Source organism: Notothenia rossii, assembly GCF_949606895.1.
Source record: "Notothenia rossii genome assembly, chromosome: 4".
Taxonomy (NCBI): Eukaryota; Metazoa; Chordata; class Actinopteri; order Perciformes; family Nototheniidae; genus Notothenia; species Notothenia rossii.
In genome coordinates this window covers 6,122,154-6,141,481 of record NC_136902.1, presented here as the reverse complement: position 1 = coordinate 6,141,481, position 19,328 = coordinate 6,122,154, and the positions used below count along the sequence as shown (strand labels likewise).

At 43.5% G+C, this 19,328-nt stretch overlaps 1 protein-coding gene across 9 annotated transcripts in view; it reads left to right on the top strand.

Moving 5' to 3' along the window:
• magixa (MAGI family member, X-linked a) overlaps window positions 1-19,328 on the top strand; it is an 83,536-nt gene that overhangs the window by 29,358 nt on the left and 34,850 nt on the right. For 6 of the 9 annotated variants that reach the window (XM_079676914.1, XM_079676912.1, XM_079676908.1 and 3 more), the window contains exons 2-12: window positions 1,982-2,033; window positions 3,333-3,570; window positions 4,191-4,307; window positions 5,283-5,402; window positions 6,239-6,412; window positions 8,668-8,878; window positions 9,255-9,325; window positions 13,670-13,837; window positions 16,653-16,822; window positions 17,319-17,412; window positions 18,003-18,174. In XM_079676914.1, coding sequence (XP_079533040.1) covers window positions 1,992-2,033; window positions 3,333-3,570; window positions 4,191-4,307; window positions 5,283-5,402; window positions 6,239-6,412; window positions 8,668-8,878; window positions 9,255-9,325; window positions 13,670-13,837; window positions 16,653-16,822; window positions 17,319-17,412; window positions 18,003-18,174 — 1,577 coding nt within the window. In that variant the 5' untranslated portion in view covers window positions 1,982-1,991. Of the gene's footprint in view, window positions 1-1,981; window positions 2,034-2,368; window positions 2,448-2,546; window positions 2,568-3,332; window positions 3,571-4,190; window positions 4,308-5,282; window positions 5,403-6,238; window positions 6,413-8,667; window positions 8,879-9,254; window positions 9,326-13,669; window positions 13,838-16,652; window positions 16,823-17,318; window positions 17,413-18,002; window positions 18,175-19,328 lie in introns of those variants that run through there. The other 3 variants (XM_079676911.1, XM_079676915.1, XM_079676913.1) reach the window with 3 other exon arrangements.

The following is a 19,328-nucleotide window of genomic DNA, read 5'->3' as shown; positions in this document are numbered from 1 at the left end:
ATATTTGTGTGTGTGTGTGTGTGTGTGTGTGTGTGTGTGTGTGTGTGTGTGTGTGTGTGTGTGTGTGTGTGTGTGTGTGTGTGTGTGTGTGTGTGTGTGTGTGTGTGTGTGTGTGTGTGTGTGTGTGTGTGTGTGTGTGTGTGTGTGTGTGTGTGTGTGTGTGTGTGTGTGTGTGTGTGTGTGTGTGTGTGGCTCCCTGCTGTCTGCCACCATCTGCCATTGTGTGAGACCGCGCGGAGCGAGAGTCGATGAGTTGATGGAGGATCCGTACGATCGGAGAGCACAGTGAATGGTTTTTCCGCGGCTTTTCGCTGATTAAGCATTTCATCACAACGTTTTGCTGTTGCTAGGAGACACATTTAAACCACGTCTGCAGGTTTCTGAAGGAGGGATTTACTGTTGGGGGTTTGGAGGAGAAGCTTTGTAGATAGAGAGGAGGTAAAAGGGATTTCTGACAAAGAATCAAGGTGTAAAATATGCTTTCTAGTTAGAGAGTGAGGAAGCAAGGAGATACAGATGCTTCTTAGTTGGATCGAGAGGAAGAAAAACAAGGAATGAGTTAAGGATGCTTCCTATTTAGGAGGTAAGGAAGTAAAATAGCTCTCTATAAATAAATCAAGTGGCTAAAGAGGTTTCAGTTAGAAAAAACTGAAGTAAAAATAAACATTATATGTTAGTTAGCAAGAAAGGAAGGTAAAGATGCTTCCTAGTTAGACAGTAAGTAAGCAAGGACATAAAGATGTTTCCTAGTTAAATAGTGAGGAAGTAAAAGAGCTCTCTAACAAAGAAGCAAGGAGCTAAGTGAGGAAGAATCAAGGATACTTCAAGACTTCCTAGTTAGATAGAGCGAAGGATAAAGGGATCACTAACAAGGAAGCATTAGTTGCATCTCACTTCAGTTAAGTGGATTCCTTGCGTCCCTCACTTGCGTCGTTTCCCTGCGACTAGTCCCTCCCACCAGGGAAGCAAGGAGAGACGCAAGGAAATCACGAGAAGCAGGGAAATTAGTTTTGAGAGCAATGGGACGTCGTTTCCTCCGGAGCGTCACGTGAAGCGACGTCCGTTTGTGATGACGCCACACAGCTGATCGTCTGACAGCAGCCAGATCAGTGCATGCGCTGCATCGTCCAATCAGTGAGCGATACACAGTAAGGGGGCGGGGCTAGTGTCTGAGGATTTCACCGGAGGATGGTCTTGTAGTTCCTTGATTATCGCCCCTCCGTTATCACTCCTCGATTCTCGATCCTCCGGCACAAATAAGGCCACTGGGACGCTACTCAAGACGGCACATACTGTTAGAACACACAGTACATTTCGTTAAACAGGTACTATGTAACAAAACGGTTTCTCTGCATTTGACCCGTCCTAGTGTTAGGAGCAGTGGGCTGCCATTATGAACGGCGCCCGGGGAACAGTGTAGGGAATGGTGCCTTGCTCAGGGACACCTCGGTAGCACTTGGTCTTGCCGGGTCTTGAACTGGTGACCTTCCAGTTGCCAAGCCAAGTCCCTATGGACTTCGCCACCACCAGTTAGATAGAGGAAGAAAAAGAGCCGTCAAACAAGGAATCAATGAGGTCAAGATGCTTCCTAATTAGGTACATAATCAAGGATTCAAATGTTTCCTGAGGAGGTCAATGAAACACAGATAATTAGGAGGCAAGGAGGTCAAGACATGCTTCTATATACCGTTTTGTACTGAGGAAGTAAAGATGCGTCCTTGTTATGAAGCTAGGAGGAAAATATGTTTCCTAGTTTCGTAGTGAAGATCAATGATGCTTCCTAGGGAAGAGGAAATGTGCTAGGTAAGAAGCAAGAAGAAAAAGATGAAGGTTGCAACTGAGCACAATGCATGGAGCGATCAGTGGTCCGATCTTTTCTCTGTGAACTTGCTTGTGAGTTTGTTGCAGGGATTTTTAATAATGATCCAGGTAAAAGTTGTGGAGCTCGCTCACTAACTTTCTTTCTTCTTCTTGTCCGCAGCTCGGTCGCCATGTCTAAAGCGACGGTGAAGAAGCTGCACTGGCGCTCGAAGGTAACGATTCATCTTTTATCATCTTAGATCAGCGGTTTTCAAAGTGTGAGGCGCGTCTCCCCTGGGGGGCGCTAGAGAGCTTCAGGGGGAGGCGCAGCGTGAGAACAAAATAACGAGAAACAGTGAAATCTAGTTAGTTAACTTCAGCTAACTTTATGCGAGCGGCAACATGGATCGATATTTAGTGAAGTTACCTAAAGTGAAAGAGGAGACAGCGTCTGGCAGAAAACGTCAGCTTTGTTTTGAAATAAAAGTTGTGGCTCATCGGACATTTATGAGAGAAAATCCCGAATGTCCGAGTGCAAGTGAATGCAGCACAAGACGCCTCCCCCGGCCCTGGCGCGAGCGTAATTGGCAGCGATTTCATTTGAACGGGACGGCGCATTCGGACCCCAAGTAGACGGAAGGAATGAGGTATTTGCGGTCTGCAATGACAGAGAAGAGACTGTGAAGTTTGGCTGTACTCAGCATTGAATCAAAACGCACTAAAGCTGTTGATCTTAATACGTGTGTAGTGTTTTGCTGAACAAGATGGTAATCGCCGCATTCAGCTGTTATAGGCATGTCAACTTGATGCTCAGCTCACGGATGACTCGATGAGCATAAACAACTGTTAAAATGATGAACTAACGTGTGTAAATATATGTTTTTCTTTGTGGGGGTCTGCCCCCAAAAAACAATTTTAAGTCCTGAGAAACTCAAATAAGACGGTGTGTAAAACTACACTGCCCAGCCAAAAAAAAGTAACCACTTTGATTTAACTAGGCCAGTAGGTAAGGGCATTCCAATAATACCCCTGCATTATAGCAACAACAATAATAATAATAAAAGCAATAATAATTGGGAGGGGGGGCTCACCTTCCCACACTTTGAAAACCCCTGTCTTAGATCATCGAGGGCTTCTCATTGTACCAGAACCAAACACGCCGACGCTGCTTTTAGTTTTTTAGCTTTTAACAAACTTCCAGAAAACCTGAGGTCTTCACCAACGCTGAGTTATTTTAAGTCGTGGCTAAACACAATACTTTTTTCATCTGCTTACCCAGAAGCCTTTTAACTTGTTTTAGCACCTACCGTATTCACAATGTTGTTTTTAAGCTATCTCTTTTATGCATGGTTTTTATGAATCTGTTATTCCATTATATTTATTTATATATTTATACTTCTTATTAAGTGTTAATGATGATGTTGAATTGCCTCTGTGTCTGAAAATGTGCTATATAAATAAACGTACCTTACCTTTTAATTATCCAAAGTAACAAAATGTTGGATATACCTGAGTAACGCTCGTGTCTCCAGGTGCAGGAGAGCTTCGTCCCGCTGGGCGGCGGCTCCGGAGAGCTCGGGCTGGCCATCGGGGGCGGGGCCGACTACGGAGAGTTCCCATTCGTCACCGCGGCCCACGGGGGAGGGGCTACTGTGGCCGACATCATCCTGGAGATCGGGGGCACGCCCGTATTAGGGATGACCCTCGGTGATGTCAGAGGAGTCCTCAACTCCTGCCCTCATCCAATCAGGATCAAGACCGTGTCGCCGGGTGAGACACAGCATATACTTTACACCTGTGAAAAATAGTTTAATGTGACTTATTTAATTTGATTGATTTGTGTGTCACAGTCCTGGTGTATTTTATGTCATTTTCTTTAAATGCTAACCTCGTATTTTAAAGATTAAGTTGATTTATTTTGACATAAAGGCACTGATTCACACGGCCAATGTTTTAAAAATGAACAGATGTATCCATTATTTTATCAACAGAAAATATATTATTAGTTTCAATCAATTTTAATCAAAGTTCCCAAACATTTTCAGTTTCTCCTGGAGGATATTTGCTTTACGTCCCGTTGGGATTTGTGGCATTCGTATTCAAATTCCTAACTTTCTTCTATTTTATAAATATAATGTAATCTACAGATAAAATAAAGATACATTACATCATCATTTGCAAAGTATTTTACTTTGAAGACAAGACTTTATACCGACAGCTTAGTTTGTAATTTGTGGGAAACCGAGGCACATACATTCGCAGTGTACAGAATGATAATGTGACTAAGCGACTGTGTTACACCAGCTGTACATTGAAAAACAGACAAGGTGCCATATTTGAACTGACTTGTAGATGACATCACTATGACATCATTTCCTGTCCGCCCGCAGGCTCCTCCCTCTGTAAGGACCTCAGGTTGTACCTCAGTAAGTGTTTCACTCCGGGATCCACGGACAGCCAGCTGCAGCAGCTCATCAGAGAGAACCTGTACCTGAGAGCTGTGCCCTGTAAGACACACACACACACACACACACACACACACACCCACACACACACACACACACACACACACACACACACACACACACACACACACACACACACACACACACACACACACACACACACACACACACACACACACACAGACACAGACACAGACACACACACACATGCAGACACACATACACACACACAAGCACGCACGCACAAACGCAGACACACACACACACACACGCACGCACACACATCAAAATGTACACCCTGCATATCGAAAGACAGTCATTCAAGAAAATCACATACTTAAAATCTTTGCAAGAACAAAAAAAGGTGATATTTAAAACGTTCCCAAAATCCAACAGTCCACAAACTCACAAACTCAATATTTCACTATGGGTTTGATTTTTTTACACAGTTGTCATACACACACACAAACAGTCTGTTAAAGAAAAGTCATTCTGCCCCTATATTTTATACATTTTATAACTTTAAAAAAACCATTTACATAGTATGAAACCAGGGAGTTCTTGTCACGATACACAAAGTTTATTGTAACCTGCATGCCAAGCCCCTCAAAGAACAACATCTGACATATATTATGAAATATAAAACACCTGTGTGTCCCTTTAAATTCATGCGAGGTTAACGATCACCTGAGCTGCAGGTTTCTGTCCTCTGCTATAACTAAAGAGTCTGTTAATGATTACAGGAAGTGTGTATAGTATTGCAGGTCACACCCAGTGTTACAGCACGAGTGGAAAAGTTAATTATCAGAGGAAATATACTGACACACACACACACACACACACACACACACACACACACACACACACACACACACACACACACACACACACACACACACACACACACACACACACACACACACACACACACACACACACACACACACACACACACACACACACACACACAGACACACACACACATCACGGTGTGTGTTCCCTGCCCCCCCTCCCCAGGTACGACCCGGCAGCCGCGGGACGGGGAGATCTCAGGTGTGGATTATAACTTTGTCTCCATCGAGGAGTTCTTCTCCCTGGAGGAGTCTGGAGCGCTGCTGGAGAGCGGCAAGTTCAAAGGTGAGGAAAACAAACGCACCCTCAACAGAAATATTAATACAACAGCAGACGGCCCCTTTAATAAAAGGTGAAACTAAAATATAAACACACGCGTCACAGTGGCACTCATGGATTTTTTTAAAAAGTGGAATATTTTTGTTGGACAATGTACGGAAAATATGAATAATGTTTTGCTATAAATACTGTGATCCCTGAAGGAGAACTAAACTGCTCTTCTTACAGTGTAGAGAAATGTGATGATTGACAGTGAATATATTTACATTATATTTCTGGGGGAAAGAGGAACTTCTGTCTTTAATCCTCAAACATCAAACCTCTGACTCACGTCTCCCCCTCTCTTCTGAGTTAATCTGACGGATTAATGAGACGGAAATAGAAACTGAACACACACATAAATCAGTGTTTCTCAAACTTTTTCATACCAAGGACCACTTAACCAATACAAAAACACTCGCGGACCAACTAACTCCATAAATATCCAAAAACAAAAGGCCTGCTTACCACGTATGATCAAATGTATGTAATGTTGTGTATGTAAATGGCGTGTGGGTCCTATTTCAGATGCAATACAATATACAAATATGTTTTAAATGTAAGCTTTAATGATGTCAGTATGTTTGATGTTTATCCGGATAAGATTGTGAACCACCATTTTTTGGGAAGGATCATTCAAATTCAAAGGTTTTAATTTGACATACAATAAAAAAAATGTAATCGTCCCATGACAATTACTTGAAATATGTTCCTGTGTTTATATTAGTATTTGAATGTAGTAATCTTCAATATCATGTTATATCAATAATAATAAATGTCCTTTTCTCACCGTGCGATCGTAGGGAATTACTACGGGACGCCGCGGCCGGTGCACATCGGGCCGGAGAGCCCGCCCATCACGTACCAGGAGCACCGGAACCTTCTGAGGAACTTCAGGACGAGGAGCAAGTCCCTGAGCAACCTGGAGAAGGCTGTGGAGGAGGGCGACAACAGCGAGGAGGACAGCGGCCTGTCAGGTACACTAACCCTGCTCATACATTATCTCTTACTGGCGTTTATCACATGTGTTTCAGACATTCTTCATTTTTGTTTTTTTACATATTTTACCTGTTTTCCTGACCTTTTTCCCATATTTTCCCAAAATCTTTCACCTATTTTCCAATCATTTTTTTTTTTTTTTTATATCTTTAACCTAATTTTCTGACACCTATCACCTTTTTGTCTGTCATGTTTCACCTATTTAACTGACATTATTTTTCAGACTTTTTAAAAATCTTTCCTCAAATCTTTTTCAAATGATTTTCATTATTTTTTAATGTATTTTTCACATCATTTTTTATATTATTTCACTTTCTTTTGTTCACACTGCTTAAACATTCTTAGTCTACTTTCCCAGACATTGTTTACATATTTTCATATAATTTCACTTGTTATAAAAAATATTCTCGACTTTTCTCTTAAAGTGCACCTATCATTTTTAGGCAATATCATAGGTCTCAGATATATACAAATATATAAAAAACATGTCTATGAAGTGTTTTGCTCAAAATACCAAACAGATCACCCATTCTAGCCATGCCTCATATCCCTCTATTTCACTTCCTGTTTCAAAAGTGATGATTTTGGGTATAAAGCTTTAAAAAAAATAAAGAATTGATAACCAATAAAAAGGGAGGGGGCTGAGCTCACGCAGGACCCGGCAGCTACTGTCTAAACTAAATGCTGCCGTGATGAAACGCCATATCATGGATTATCAAGGATTCTTTCTGAAACAGTATGGAGCTCAAAGGCTTTCTCTCTTGCCGGTTATACCACAAGGTGAGTTCCTTTTTATTTCCTGCTTCTTCACACACATGCTCTCCAGTACAGGTTAGCTCTGAGTGTTAGCGATGCTGATGTAAACACCGACCATATTACGTCCAAAACAGTCGGGCATTGTTTCTGATAGCAACGTTTCTGATAGGGCCGTGGGTCCACATTTCAGATATTACGTCATATCGGACGCAAATCTGGATCAGCTCCGTTGTTCCCCCGTTTTTAGAGATTTGGGTACGGAGGAATAGAGAGAGGGTTTTATTTTCTGACGCTGCGTGAGTTCCCTGACACACCGGGGACACATGTTTATTATAAAAGACATCAACAAGTGCATTTTGCATGATAGGTCCCCTTTAACATATTCATTTAGTTTCGTGTCATTTTTCACACATTTTCCAACTTTCTGTTGACATATGTTTGGGAAGTCCCGCACATATGTTCCGGAAATGTTTTCATATTTTTCATATATTTTGCCGTTAACATTATAAATAGAAATTGGGGAAAGTGAGTATAGCAGTACATTGGGAGGGAAATGGGCATTTTTTTGTCTTTGTGAGGAAAAACAATTAAACATGTTTTTGGAAATGTGAGGACGTTAACGTTCCAAATAAAGACAGAAGTAAAAGCTGAAGCACTTAGTCACAGTTCATTTGTGAATTCAGCAGTTTCAGTTAGAGCCAAATTATCTTCAATCTGGGAAAACATCCAGCGCCTGGAGAGAGTGTGTGTGTGTGTGTGTGTGTGTGTGTGTGTGTGTGTGTGTGTGTGTGTGTGTGTGTGTGTGTGTGTGTGTGTGTGTGTGTGTGTGTGTGTGTGTGTGTGTGTGTGTGTGTGTGTGTGTGTGTGTGTGTGTGTGTGTGTGTGTGTGTGTGTTTGTGTGTGTGCGACTGCAGCCAGAGAGTGTGTGTGTGTGCGCGTGTATGTTTGTGTGTGTGTGTGTGTGCGTGTGCGTGTGTGTGTATGTGTTAGTCGCACCCACACACACACACACACACACACACACACACATACACACTCTCTCTGGCTGCAGTTGAATCGTCTTTTTCTCTTAGGGAGGTTCCTAACTGAGTGAAACGACCCGAGAGTGTTAAATGTATTTAGAGCTGTTTAATTCTCTAGATGCTAAGGAAAGGAGCTTTAATGCTTCCTTTATTGTCTCCTTTAGTGAAGGAAACACTGCACCAAAGAAAGCAGATAATACCGGCCCACAATTCCTTGCAGCAGCATTTCAAGTATCAATCTGTTTTGCTGTTTGAAAACTATGCATACTTTTAAATCAGTATTTTATGTCGTGCTGGGATTTTGAGGAAGTTGTGAGGAGGCCTGGAAAGTCCTTAAAAATGTCCTTGAAAACCACACATTTGATATGAAGGTGTGGGAACCCGGGGTCAGAGAAAGATATGGACATAAAGATGTCTTTATCTTTTTGACCCTCGCTGGTCTCTTTCTGTCACAGCAGGTTCAGCCGGATTCCCGCCCACCATCCTGCCTCTCAGCCAATCGTGGGAGTCGGCGGTGGGGAGTCGGGAAGGACTGGAAAACGGAATAGGAGTAGGAAGAGGGAGAGGAAGAGGAAGAGGAAGAGGAGGGGGGGGAGCGGGAAGTGGTCCGCTGCCTGAAAACTGGGAGCTGGCGTTCAGTGAGTCAGGAGAGCCGTACTACATCGAGTAAGTCATACAAGTAAACACATCAATCAGATTTTCATTTCATATTTCTCTCAGCTTAAGTGTACTTGCAGACAATGCCATTATGATTCATCCTAAAATACATTGAATGGAGTCTGGTACACACACAATGTATTCTGTCTTTTAAAGGCCTTATCTGAAACAATACTCCTTAGTTTTAATTGATGAAGTAATGAGTACGTTTCCTGTATTTAAAAAAAAAAACGATATTTAAAAACAAACCAAAATTGCCAAACCAGGAAGAGAAAACACTGAATTTGTTCCTACATTACCCATGATGATGATGATGATGATGATGATGATGATGATGATGATGATGATGATGATGATGATGATGATGATGATGTCCCTCTTTCAGTCATTACTCAAAGACGACCAGCTGGCTGGATCCTCGGACTCTGAACAAAGACACGTGTCACTTCACAGAACGTAAGTCCTTTCGTTTAATGTATTTATGAATTAATTTAATATCTATCTGAAGTGACTCGGCTGTAAATAATGTTCTGATGAAGCCACACTGATAAACGTTGTCGGTTTGTTTTAGATAAAGTCTTAAAACAAACATCATGTATGTTTCTGGGTGGAAGTTGTTCTTCTTTTGATTTGTGAACTGCTGCTGAGGATAAGAGCAACATACTTTCCTTTAGAGACTTTTATTCTGAAAGCATCAGCCAGCAGGGGGCAGCACAGACTTTTACTTAATATGGAATTTAACTTTGTTGTTGATTTTACTGTAGTTAAAGCTCTTAAAGGTGGGGTAGGTAATTCACTTCAGAAACACTTTTTGTTATATTCCATGGAATGCTCTTAACATCCCGATAGCAATGAATACATTAAAGGCTTTGATAATAAATCCATAAATAAATGTCATCTGTGGAAGCCGTGGCGCTGTGAAAAGCACGACCAATCATCTGAGCCGGCTAAAGTAACTGGATGGCCTACCTGCCTATCAGCCTTCCATCTCGTGCACAAACTTATCTCGTGCCCTCATTGGTCATGTGCGCGTTTGTATGTGTTGGAGGAGGGGCTCTGTAAGGAAGTCTGAAGGAAAGGGCAGATTTTTTTTCGGCTGCGTACTTTCAAATTCTAGCGCACTCAAGCTGGTTTCTCCTTTCTTACCTACCCTACCTTTAATGTTGGATGTAGATTGTGAAAGAAAGAAGGCTCAAATAAAAACCTTAGATTGGAACCATTATGGGTGATGTAGTTTCCGATGTCTCTGGACTAAAAGTCAGGATATCTCCACCTGATTAAATCCGTTTCTAAAGACAACATGTTACAGCTTTACCTGTCCTCACCAGAGATGGCAAAAGTAACACATCCTTTACTCTAGTAGAAGTACAGATACTCGTGTTTAAAAATACTCTGGTGAAAGTAGAAGCACTGACTAAACTTCTTTACTCAAGTCAAAGTAAAGAGGCTCTGAAATGTACTTCAGTAAAAAGTATCCATAACTACCAGCTGTTTTAAAGAGTACCTGACCTCCCTTTATATTAATAAAACAATAATGTCTCTCTCACTTGATCTCTCTCACCTGTCCTCTCTTAACCGTCCTCTCTCACCTGTCCTCTCTCACCTGGTCTCTCTCACCTGTCCTCTCTCACCTGGTCTCTCTCACCTGTCCTCTCTCACCTGTCCTCTCTCACCTGGTCTCTCTCACCTGTCCTCTCTCACCTGTCCTCTCTCACCTGGTCTCTCTCACCTGTCCTCTCTCACCTGTCCTCTCTCACCTGTCCTCTCTCACCTGGTCTCTCTCACCTGTCCTCTCTCAACTGGTCTCTCTCACCTGTCCTCTCTCACCTGTCCTCTCTCACCTGTCCTCTCTGTCCTCTCTCACCTGTCCTCTCTCACCTGTCCTCTTTCACCTGTCCTCTCTCAACTGGTCTCTCTCACCTGTCCTCTCTCACCTGTCCTCTCTGTCCTCTCTCATCTGGTCTCTCTCACCTGTCCTTTCTGTCCTCTCTCACCTGTCCTCTCTCACCTGTCCTCTCTCACCTGCTCTCTCTCACCTGTCCTCTCTCACCTGGTCTCTCTCACCTGTCCTCTCTCACCTGGTCTCTCTCACCTGTCCTCTCTCACCTGTCCTCTCTGTCCTCTCTCATCTGGTCTCTCTCACTTGTCCTCTCTCACCTGTCCTCTTTCACCTGTCCTCTCTCAACTGGTCTCTCTCACCTGTCCTCTCTCACCTGTCCTCTCTGTCCTCTCTCATCTGGTCTCTCTCACCTGTCCTTTCTGTCCTCTCTCACCTGGTCTCTCTCTCACCTGGTCTCTCTCACCTGTCCTCTCTTACCTGTCCTCTCTCACCTGTCCTCTCTCACCTGTCCTCTTTCACCTGTCCTCTCTCAACTGGTCTCTCTCACCTGTCCTCTCTCACCTGTCCTCTCTGTCCTCTCTCATCTGGTCTCTCTCACCTGTCCTTTTTGTCCTCTCTCACCTGGTCTCTCTCTCACCTGGTCTCTCTCACCTGTCCTCTCTTACCTGTCCTCTCTCACCTGTCCTCTCTCACCTGTCCTCTCTCACCTGGTCTCTCTCTCACCTGGTCTCTCTCACCTGTCCTCTCTTACCTGTCCTCTCTCACCTGTCCTCTCTCACCTGTCCTCTCTCACCTGGTCTCTCTCACCTGGTCTCTCTCACCTGTCCTCTCTCACCTGGTCTCTCTCACCTGTCCTCTCTCACCTGGTCTCTCTCACCTGTCCTCTCTCACCTGGTCTCTCTCACCTGTCCTCTCTCAACTGGTCTCTCTCACCTGTCCTCTCTCACCTGTCCTCTCTCACCTGTCCTCTCTGTCCTCTCTCACCTGTCCTCTCTCACCTGTCCTCTTTCACCTGTCCTCTCTCAACTGGTCTCTCTCACCTGTCCTCTCTCACCTGTCCTCTCTGTCCTCTCTCATCTGGTCTCTCTCACCTGTCCTTTCTGTCCTCTCTCACCTGTCCTCTCTTACCTGTCCTCTCTCACCTGTCCTCTCTCACCTGGTCTCTCTCACCTGTCCTCTCTCACCTGGTCTCTCTCACCTGTCCTCTCTCACCTGGTCTCTCTCACCTGGTCTCTCTCACCTGTCCTCTCTCACCTGTCCTCTCTGTCCTCTCTCATCTGGTCTCTCTCACCTGTCCTCTTTCACCTGTCCTCTCTCAACTGGTCTCTCTCACCTGTCCTCTCTCACCTGTCCTCTCTCATCTGGTCTCTCTCACCTGTCCTTTCTGTCCTCTCTCACCTGTCCTCTCTCACCTGGTCTCTCTCTCACCTGTCCTTTCTGTCCTCTCTCACCTGTCCTCTCTCACCTGTCCTCTCTTACCTGTCCTCTCTCACCTGTCCTCTCTCACCTGGTCTCTCTCACCTGTCCTCTCTCACCTGGTCTCTCTCACCTGTCCTCTCTCACCTGGTCTCTCTCACCTGTCCTCTCTCACCTGTCCTCTCTCACCTGTCTTCTCTTATCTGTCCTCTCTGTCCTCTCTGTCCTCTCTCATCTGGTCTCTCTCATCTGTCCTCTCTCACCTGTCCTCTTTCACCTGTCCTCTCTCAACTGGTCTCTCTCACCTGTCCTCTCTCACCTGTCCTCGCTGTCCTCTCTCATCTGGTCTCTCTCACCTGTCCTTTCTGTCCTCTCTCACCTGTCCTCTCTCACCTGGTCTCTCTCTCACCTGGTCTCTCTCACCTGTCCTCTCTCACCTGTCCTCTCTCACCTGGTCTCTCTCACCTTTCCTCTCTCACCTGTCCTCTCTCACCTGGTCTCTCTCACCTGGTCTCTCTCACCTGGTCTCTCTCACCTGGTCTCTCTCACCTTTCCTCTCTCACCTGTCCTCTCTCACCTGGTCTCTCTCACCTGGTCTCTCTCACCTGGTCTCTCTCACCTGGTCTCTCTCATCTGTCCTCTCTCACCTGGTCTCTCTCACCTGGTCTCTCTCACCTGTCCTCTCTCATCTGTCCTCTCTCACCTGGTCTCTCTCACCTGGTCTCTCTCACCTGTCCTCTCTCACCTGGTCTCTCTCACCTGGTCTCTCTCACCTGTCCTCTCTCATCTGTCCTCTTTCACCTGTCCTCTCTCAACTGGTCTCTCTCACCTGTCCTCTCTCACCTGTCCTCGCTGTCCTCTCTCATCTGGTCTCTCTCACCTGTCCTTTCTGTCCTCTCTCACCTGTCCTCTCTCACCTGGTCTCTCTCTCACCTGGTCTCTCTCACCTGTCCTCTCTTACCTTTCCTCTCTCACCTGTCCTCTCTCACCTGGTCTCTCTCACCTTTCCTCTCTCACCTGTCCTCTCTCACCTGGTCTCTCTCACCTGGTCTCTCTCACCTGGTCTCTCTCACCTGGTCTCTCTCATCTGTCCTCTCTCACCTGGTCTCTCTCACCTGGTCTCTCTCACCTGTCCTCTCTCATCTGTCCTCTCTCACCTGGTCTCTCTCACCTGGTCTCTCTCACCTGTCCTCTCTCACCTGGTCTCTCTCACCTGTCCTCTCTCACCTGTCCTCTCTGTCCTCTCTCACCTGTCCTCTCTGTCCTCTCTCATCTGGTCTCTCTCACCTTTCCTCTCTCACCTGTCCTCTTTCACCTGTCCTCTCTCACCTGTCCTCTCTCACCTGTCCTCTCTCATTTGGTCTCTCTCACCTGTCCTTTCTGTCCTCTCTCACCTGGTCTCTCTCACCTGTCATCTCTCACCTGTCCTCTCTCACCTGTCCTCTCTCACCTGGTCTCTCCCACCTGGTCTCTCTCACCTGTCCTCTCTCACCTGGTCTCTCTCACCTGTCCTCTCTCACCTGTCCTCTCGGTCTCTGTTTCAGTCCCAGAGTTCACGGAGCTGCCCAGCCAGCTGAAGGGTTACTCGATCCACACCCGGCTGTCCAAAGGTCCCCGAGGCTTCGGATTCAACATCGTGGGAGGAAGTCGACCCAGAGAGTTCCTGCAGGTGTACAGCGTCACACCTGGAGGACCACCAGCTCTGAGCACAGGTACTGACACGGTTAATACTGACAGGTACATAAAGCCAGAGAGTGCAGACAGCTGCATCTTTGCTCAAAATAGATCAATACGATAATTACAAATATGTATTTATTTTTACACTGATTGGAATTATGCATGGGAGAACATTGTTTCCTGACTTGTGCAAGAATACAAATATTAAAATGTTAAAAAGCAATAAACAGTTAATAAATAAGTAAATAGGTAAGTAAATAAATGAATAAAAACATTAAATTAAATAAACACCACAGCATGAAAAAATGTATAATCTCAAAATGAATGACTAAAATGTTAAAAGCAAGATTACAAGGATTCAATTCCCTCTTGAAAACTCATCAGTCATGCTTGTTGACGCTCTACGGCTGTTTTACTTTTCTTTCTCGGCTAAAATCATCAAGGCACATTTATTTAGAATTTTGTTTCAATAAATCACATCCTTGAACCTTTTTCCAGAAGACATTTTGGTTGCAGTCGAATAGTCCAAAAATCAGCTCCTAACGTCTAACCCTATCGTCTATTCCTTGACCTCTGAGTGAAACGTCACGGGGTTAAGGGATAGTGGATAGGAGAATTCTAAAAGACTTAGGAGACGAGACTGCCGTGCTTTAGAGAATCCGACTGCACTTTCACTATCAGACGTGTTTATGATGCGCCAGCGGACGTCATTGTGTGCGTCTGCTGCTGTGGGGAAACCATGGAAACCACAGTTTTCTATACAGCGGACTACAACATGGATGTTTAATAAGAACGAGGGACTCATCTAGAGACTCTGCACCGTGCTCTGATGCTGTTGCTTTATGCTTTATGAACGTGGATGTTACGTTCCCTCCTAACTAGGGGTACAAAGGGAAGTAACAAAACACCAAAATAACCGGGCGAGAGAAAAAGGAGAGGAAACTGATCTCTGAAGCCACAAAGTGATGTTTTAATGGACAAAAGAAAAAGGGCTCACCAGCCAACTTGCAAAGCAAACTAAAATAAACAATACACAAAAAGGTAAACTGGAGCACATCTCCTAACAATTCACAAGAACACAGGCCAGAGACAGAGACATGCTGCACACAATGCAGCCAGAGGAGAAGGAGAGAGGCCACTGCAGCCTTCTGGGGGGAGAGGCTGCACCTGGAGACAATCAGGGAGAGAGAGAGAGAGACACACACACAAAAGCACACACACACAAGGCATTGTGGGGCAGCATTTTCTCCTCTCCTTTCGACAAGGGAGGTCCAGTGGTTCCTAAGCTAAAGGAGGTTATAAAGGAAGTTTGAAACCTCCTTTCCTATCATCTAGAGAATTCGAACAGCGCTTGTCATGGCTGCCACTGAGGTACTTCCGGGTCATTTCACTCAGTTACGAAGGTTCCTAAGCTAAATGGACTATTCGACTGCAACCTTAGACTTTCACAGCAGGAATATCACAGGTGTGACTGATAACGTTAATGAGGTCCCTGCAGCAGCAATTAATGATTTCATTAGTTCCCCCTGTGAGAAGTGGTCAATAATGCCTGCTTAAGAAAGGTCAGTTCATTTAAGAAAAGGGCGTCCACATCTGTAAGTAGTGTTACTGTTAGACATTAGACATTGTTATATATTAAGTATTATTAATTAGTTGTTATGAAACAGAGATTTAAATACTCAAACTCTCTGGAGGGAGGATTATGTTGTTGTTTGAGTAAAATAAAGACCTGAGAAACTCGGAGACACAATCTCATGATCTACAGCTAATCCACATACACACACGCATGCACGAACACACACGCATGCACGCACACGAACACGCACACACACCCTTTAATCTGACCGACACACACAGCCTCCTTTCTCTCCCATACTGTCAGACCTGCTCACGTGAACTGAGGATAAATAGTCAGGAATGTAACACACACACACACACACACACACACACACACACACACACACACACACACACACACACACACACACACACACACACACACACACACACACACACACACACACACACACACACACACACACACACACACACACACACACACACACACACACACACACACACACACACACACACACACACACACACACAGTGAAATCTCCTGGGAAAGAGAACAGAGTTTCAACAGGCAGCAGAAAACTCCTGAACACTAAAAGCTGCTCAGCGGCAGAGACAAAATAATGGGAAGGAGTATAGATAACATAGGGAACTTTGGGATTATAGCTTTTGCAGACCATTGACATGCACACACACCTATACAACACACCAATAAGCATTGACACTGCGCAATGTTTTGGCTTTTATGTTGAACTATATTGGCGTGTTCACCTTTTACCTTAGATTGGTTTAAAATGAATACTAGACTGTTGAACTCAAACACAACTAAACTAATGTTTGTCCCTTCTTCCCTTCACAGTCGTATCTAAGGTAGGGTACATTATTTAACACATGTACTCACCTAAATACTGTGGACAGGTCCATCTACAGTATTGTAACCTTCAATCGACAACAAGTCAGCTGAAAATGTCCGATTATAATATAAGTCAGTCAAGTCAAAGTCAACTTTATTGTCTATCTTTCGGTTCGTGTGTACAGAGAGATCAAAATACCGTTTCCCACAATCCTGAGGAATACAAAATACAAATATGTATATATAGAAATATGTATACAAATATGTATATATACACTTGCACTATTTCTATTATATTCTATTTAATTGTATTTACTTGCACTATTGTTTCTGTTTTATTGTGTTACTGTGACCTAAGAATGTCATTGCCATAACTACACATATGCCGTAGACTGACTGTGTCTCGTGTTTTTGTCGTGCAGCGGACATCCTGGTGTTCATCAACGACAGCTGTGTGTTGGGCCGCTCCCATAAGGAGGTAGTGGAGATGCTGAAGGCGGTGCAGATGGGTCAGAGTGTGGATGTGGTGCTGAGGAGAGGATACCCCATGCTCTACAACCCCGATGGGTGTCCCAAACAGAGTCTGGAGTCGGTATGTATTGTATTTAAAGGGGGCCTTTTATGCAAAATCCACTTCTTCATGTCTCTTCTACATCAACATGTGTCCCCTCTGTGGAAAGAGACTCTGAAAGCTTCAGGATCAAAGATTCTCTCTCTCTTTTTGTCCTGATCCATTTCTATAAAAATCTGTCTGAAAATGAGCTGATCAGATTTTGGCCACTTTATGATGTCATAACGATTTTTTGGGCTTGTGTAACCATTAGCCAATCAGCAACCAAGGTACCCCCCCTTATCACCTGAATCTCCTCCTCGAGCACCATTGTGTTCTTTTTAACCAAATCTCTCTCAGAGGGGCGTGGGGAGGGGCTCCTTATTTTCATCTAAAGTAACAGACAGAGAATCAGCACTTTGGAAACATGTTTTGTATCTGAGACCTATAATATATTGATGAAAGACAGTATGATAGGGGACCTTTAACACGGTTTGATTCACTAACCGTGTGTCTGTTTTTTTATAACCCTATACAGCCGCAGACCCCCAACGAGCCTTCGAACCCCCTCAATGTGAGGCTGGCACACCTCACTTACAGTCGAACGCTGGACGCCAATGGCAGTGCGCCAGGTCAGAAATATGACATGCTTTTTTTGCCAGACACTCAGGTTGTAATGCACTAGTTAGAAAAGCTGAAGACAAAAGGGGAAAGAATTTAAAGAAATGTTGAAATATGTATTCCAGATATGGAACCTTCCTTACATTAACGCATTCAAACAAAAAATAAATGTTTTCTACATTTTTGCTTTTTGAATTATCTCTCCTTATCAACTCCTAATAGTTGCATAAAGTGTTTGAAAACAAGCATTAATTTGCTTCCTCTGCCAATTCTCTCAAAATGTGGTTACAATTTTGATGGAAATCTCTTACACCTTAAACCATTACAAAACTAAATTCAAAGAAATCATTTGTACTCTACCGAAACTGGCCTCTTTATTTGAGTTTGTTTTCGAAGTCATATCCAGTCAATCAGATCTCATTCATCTGATTTATCTATACAACTTTTTTCTTCTGTTTAACGATTAATGTCTAATGAGAATTGCAAACGTACAATTTAAACTCCTTTATATATCCTTTTAGTATTTGTCAGTATTTTAACTTGAGTGATTATTAATCATTTTATTCACCTGTCTTACCAACTCTTTCACTCTAAAATGCAGGACTGGGTCACACCCCGCCCTCCTACGCTCAGCCAATGACAAACGGTCTGACAGGCCCCCCCACCCCGACTCTCTCGGACCCCCCACTGGGTCCCCCCCCCCTCCCAGACAGGATACCGGCCTCCAATCACAGCGACTCTGATGGCGGGATTTCCAACGCTGGGACACGAAGGTGAGGATGTGTATTTTGTAAATTGTGTAATTTTTGTATCTTTAATATTTTTTTTAAGCATGCTTCTTAGTTCACATTAACAGCTGTCTTTGGCTCTTTTCTGCTGTAACAAAAGTAAATGTACCCTCTGTGGGACGAATAAAGGTATTCTGATTCTGAGAGGGGGGTAGCAGTATGAGCACTAGCACTGTTAGCATTAGCAATGTTAGCAATAGCAGTGTTAGCAATAGCTTAGCAATAGCAGTGTTAGCAATAGCAGTGTTAGCAATAGCAGTGTTAGCAATAATAGCAGTGTTAGCAATATCAGTGTTAGCAATAGTAGTGTTAGCAATAGTAGTGTTAGCAATAGCAGTGTTAGCAATAGCAGTGTTAGCAATAATAGCAGTGTTAGCAATATCAGTGTTAGCAATAGTAGTGTTAGCAATAGTAGTGTTAGCAATAATAGCAGTGTTAGCAATAGCAGTGTTAGCAATAGCAGTGTTAGCAATAATAGCAGTGTTAGCAATATCAGTGTTAGCAATAGTAGTGTTAGCAATAGTAGTGTTAGCAATAGCAGTGTTAGCAATAGTAGTGTTAGCAATAATAGCAGTGTTAGCATTAGCAATAGTAGTGTTAGCAATAGTAGTGTTAGCAATAGCAGTGTTAGCAATAGCAGTGTTAGCAATAGCAGTGTTAGCAATAGCAGTGTTAGCAATAGTAGTGTTAGCAATAATAGCAGTGTTAGCATTAGCAATAGTAGTGTTAGCAATAGTAGTGTTAGCAATAGCAGTGTTAGCAATAGCAGTGTTAGCAATAGTAGTGTTAGCTAACATATCACATTAAAGGAACGTTTTATAAAAAAAACCTTCTGTTATCTCAGGCCTTAATAATATCCTCAAAACATCCTCTGAATTTTGCAGTTAAAACGTTATGTCTTAGTTAACCTTAAAGGAACATTATTTGAAATAATAAATATCCTAAAAAGGTTCTTTGAACATCAGATTAAAACATTTCTTTAATACATTATTAGAACCTGTAGATAATGTTAGCCAAAGTTGTTATTGTATGACACGCTAAAAAAAGCACTTGCAATAGCAAGGAAAGCATTATTGCTATGAGAGCACATAGGCTTATAATAAGTAATGAAGTAAGTGTGTTTATGGAGACATATAATG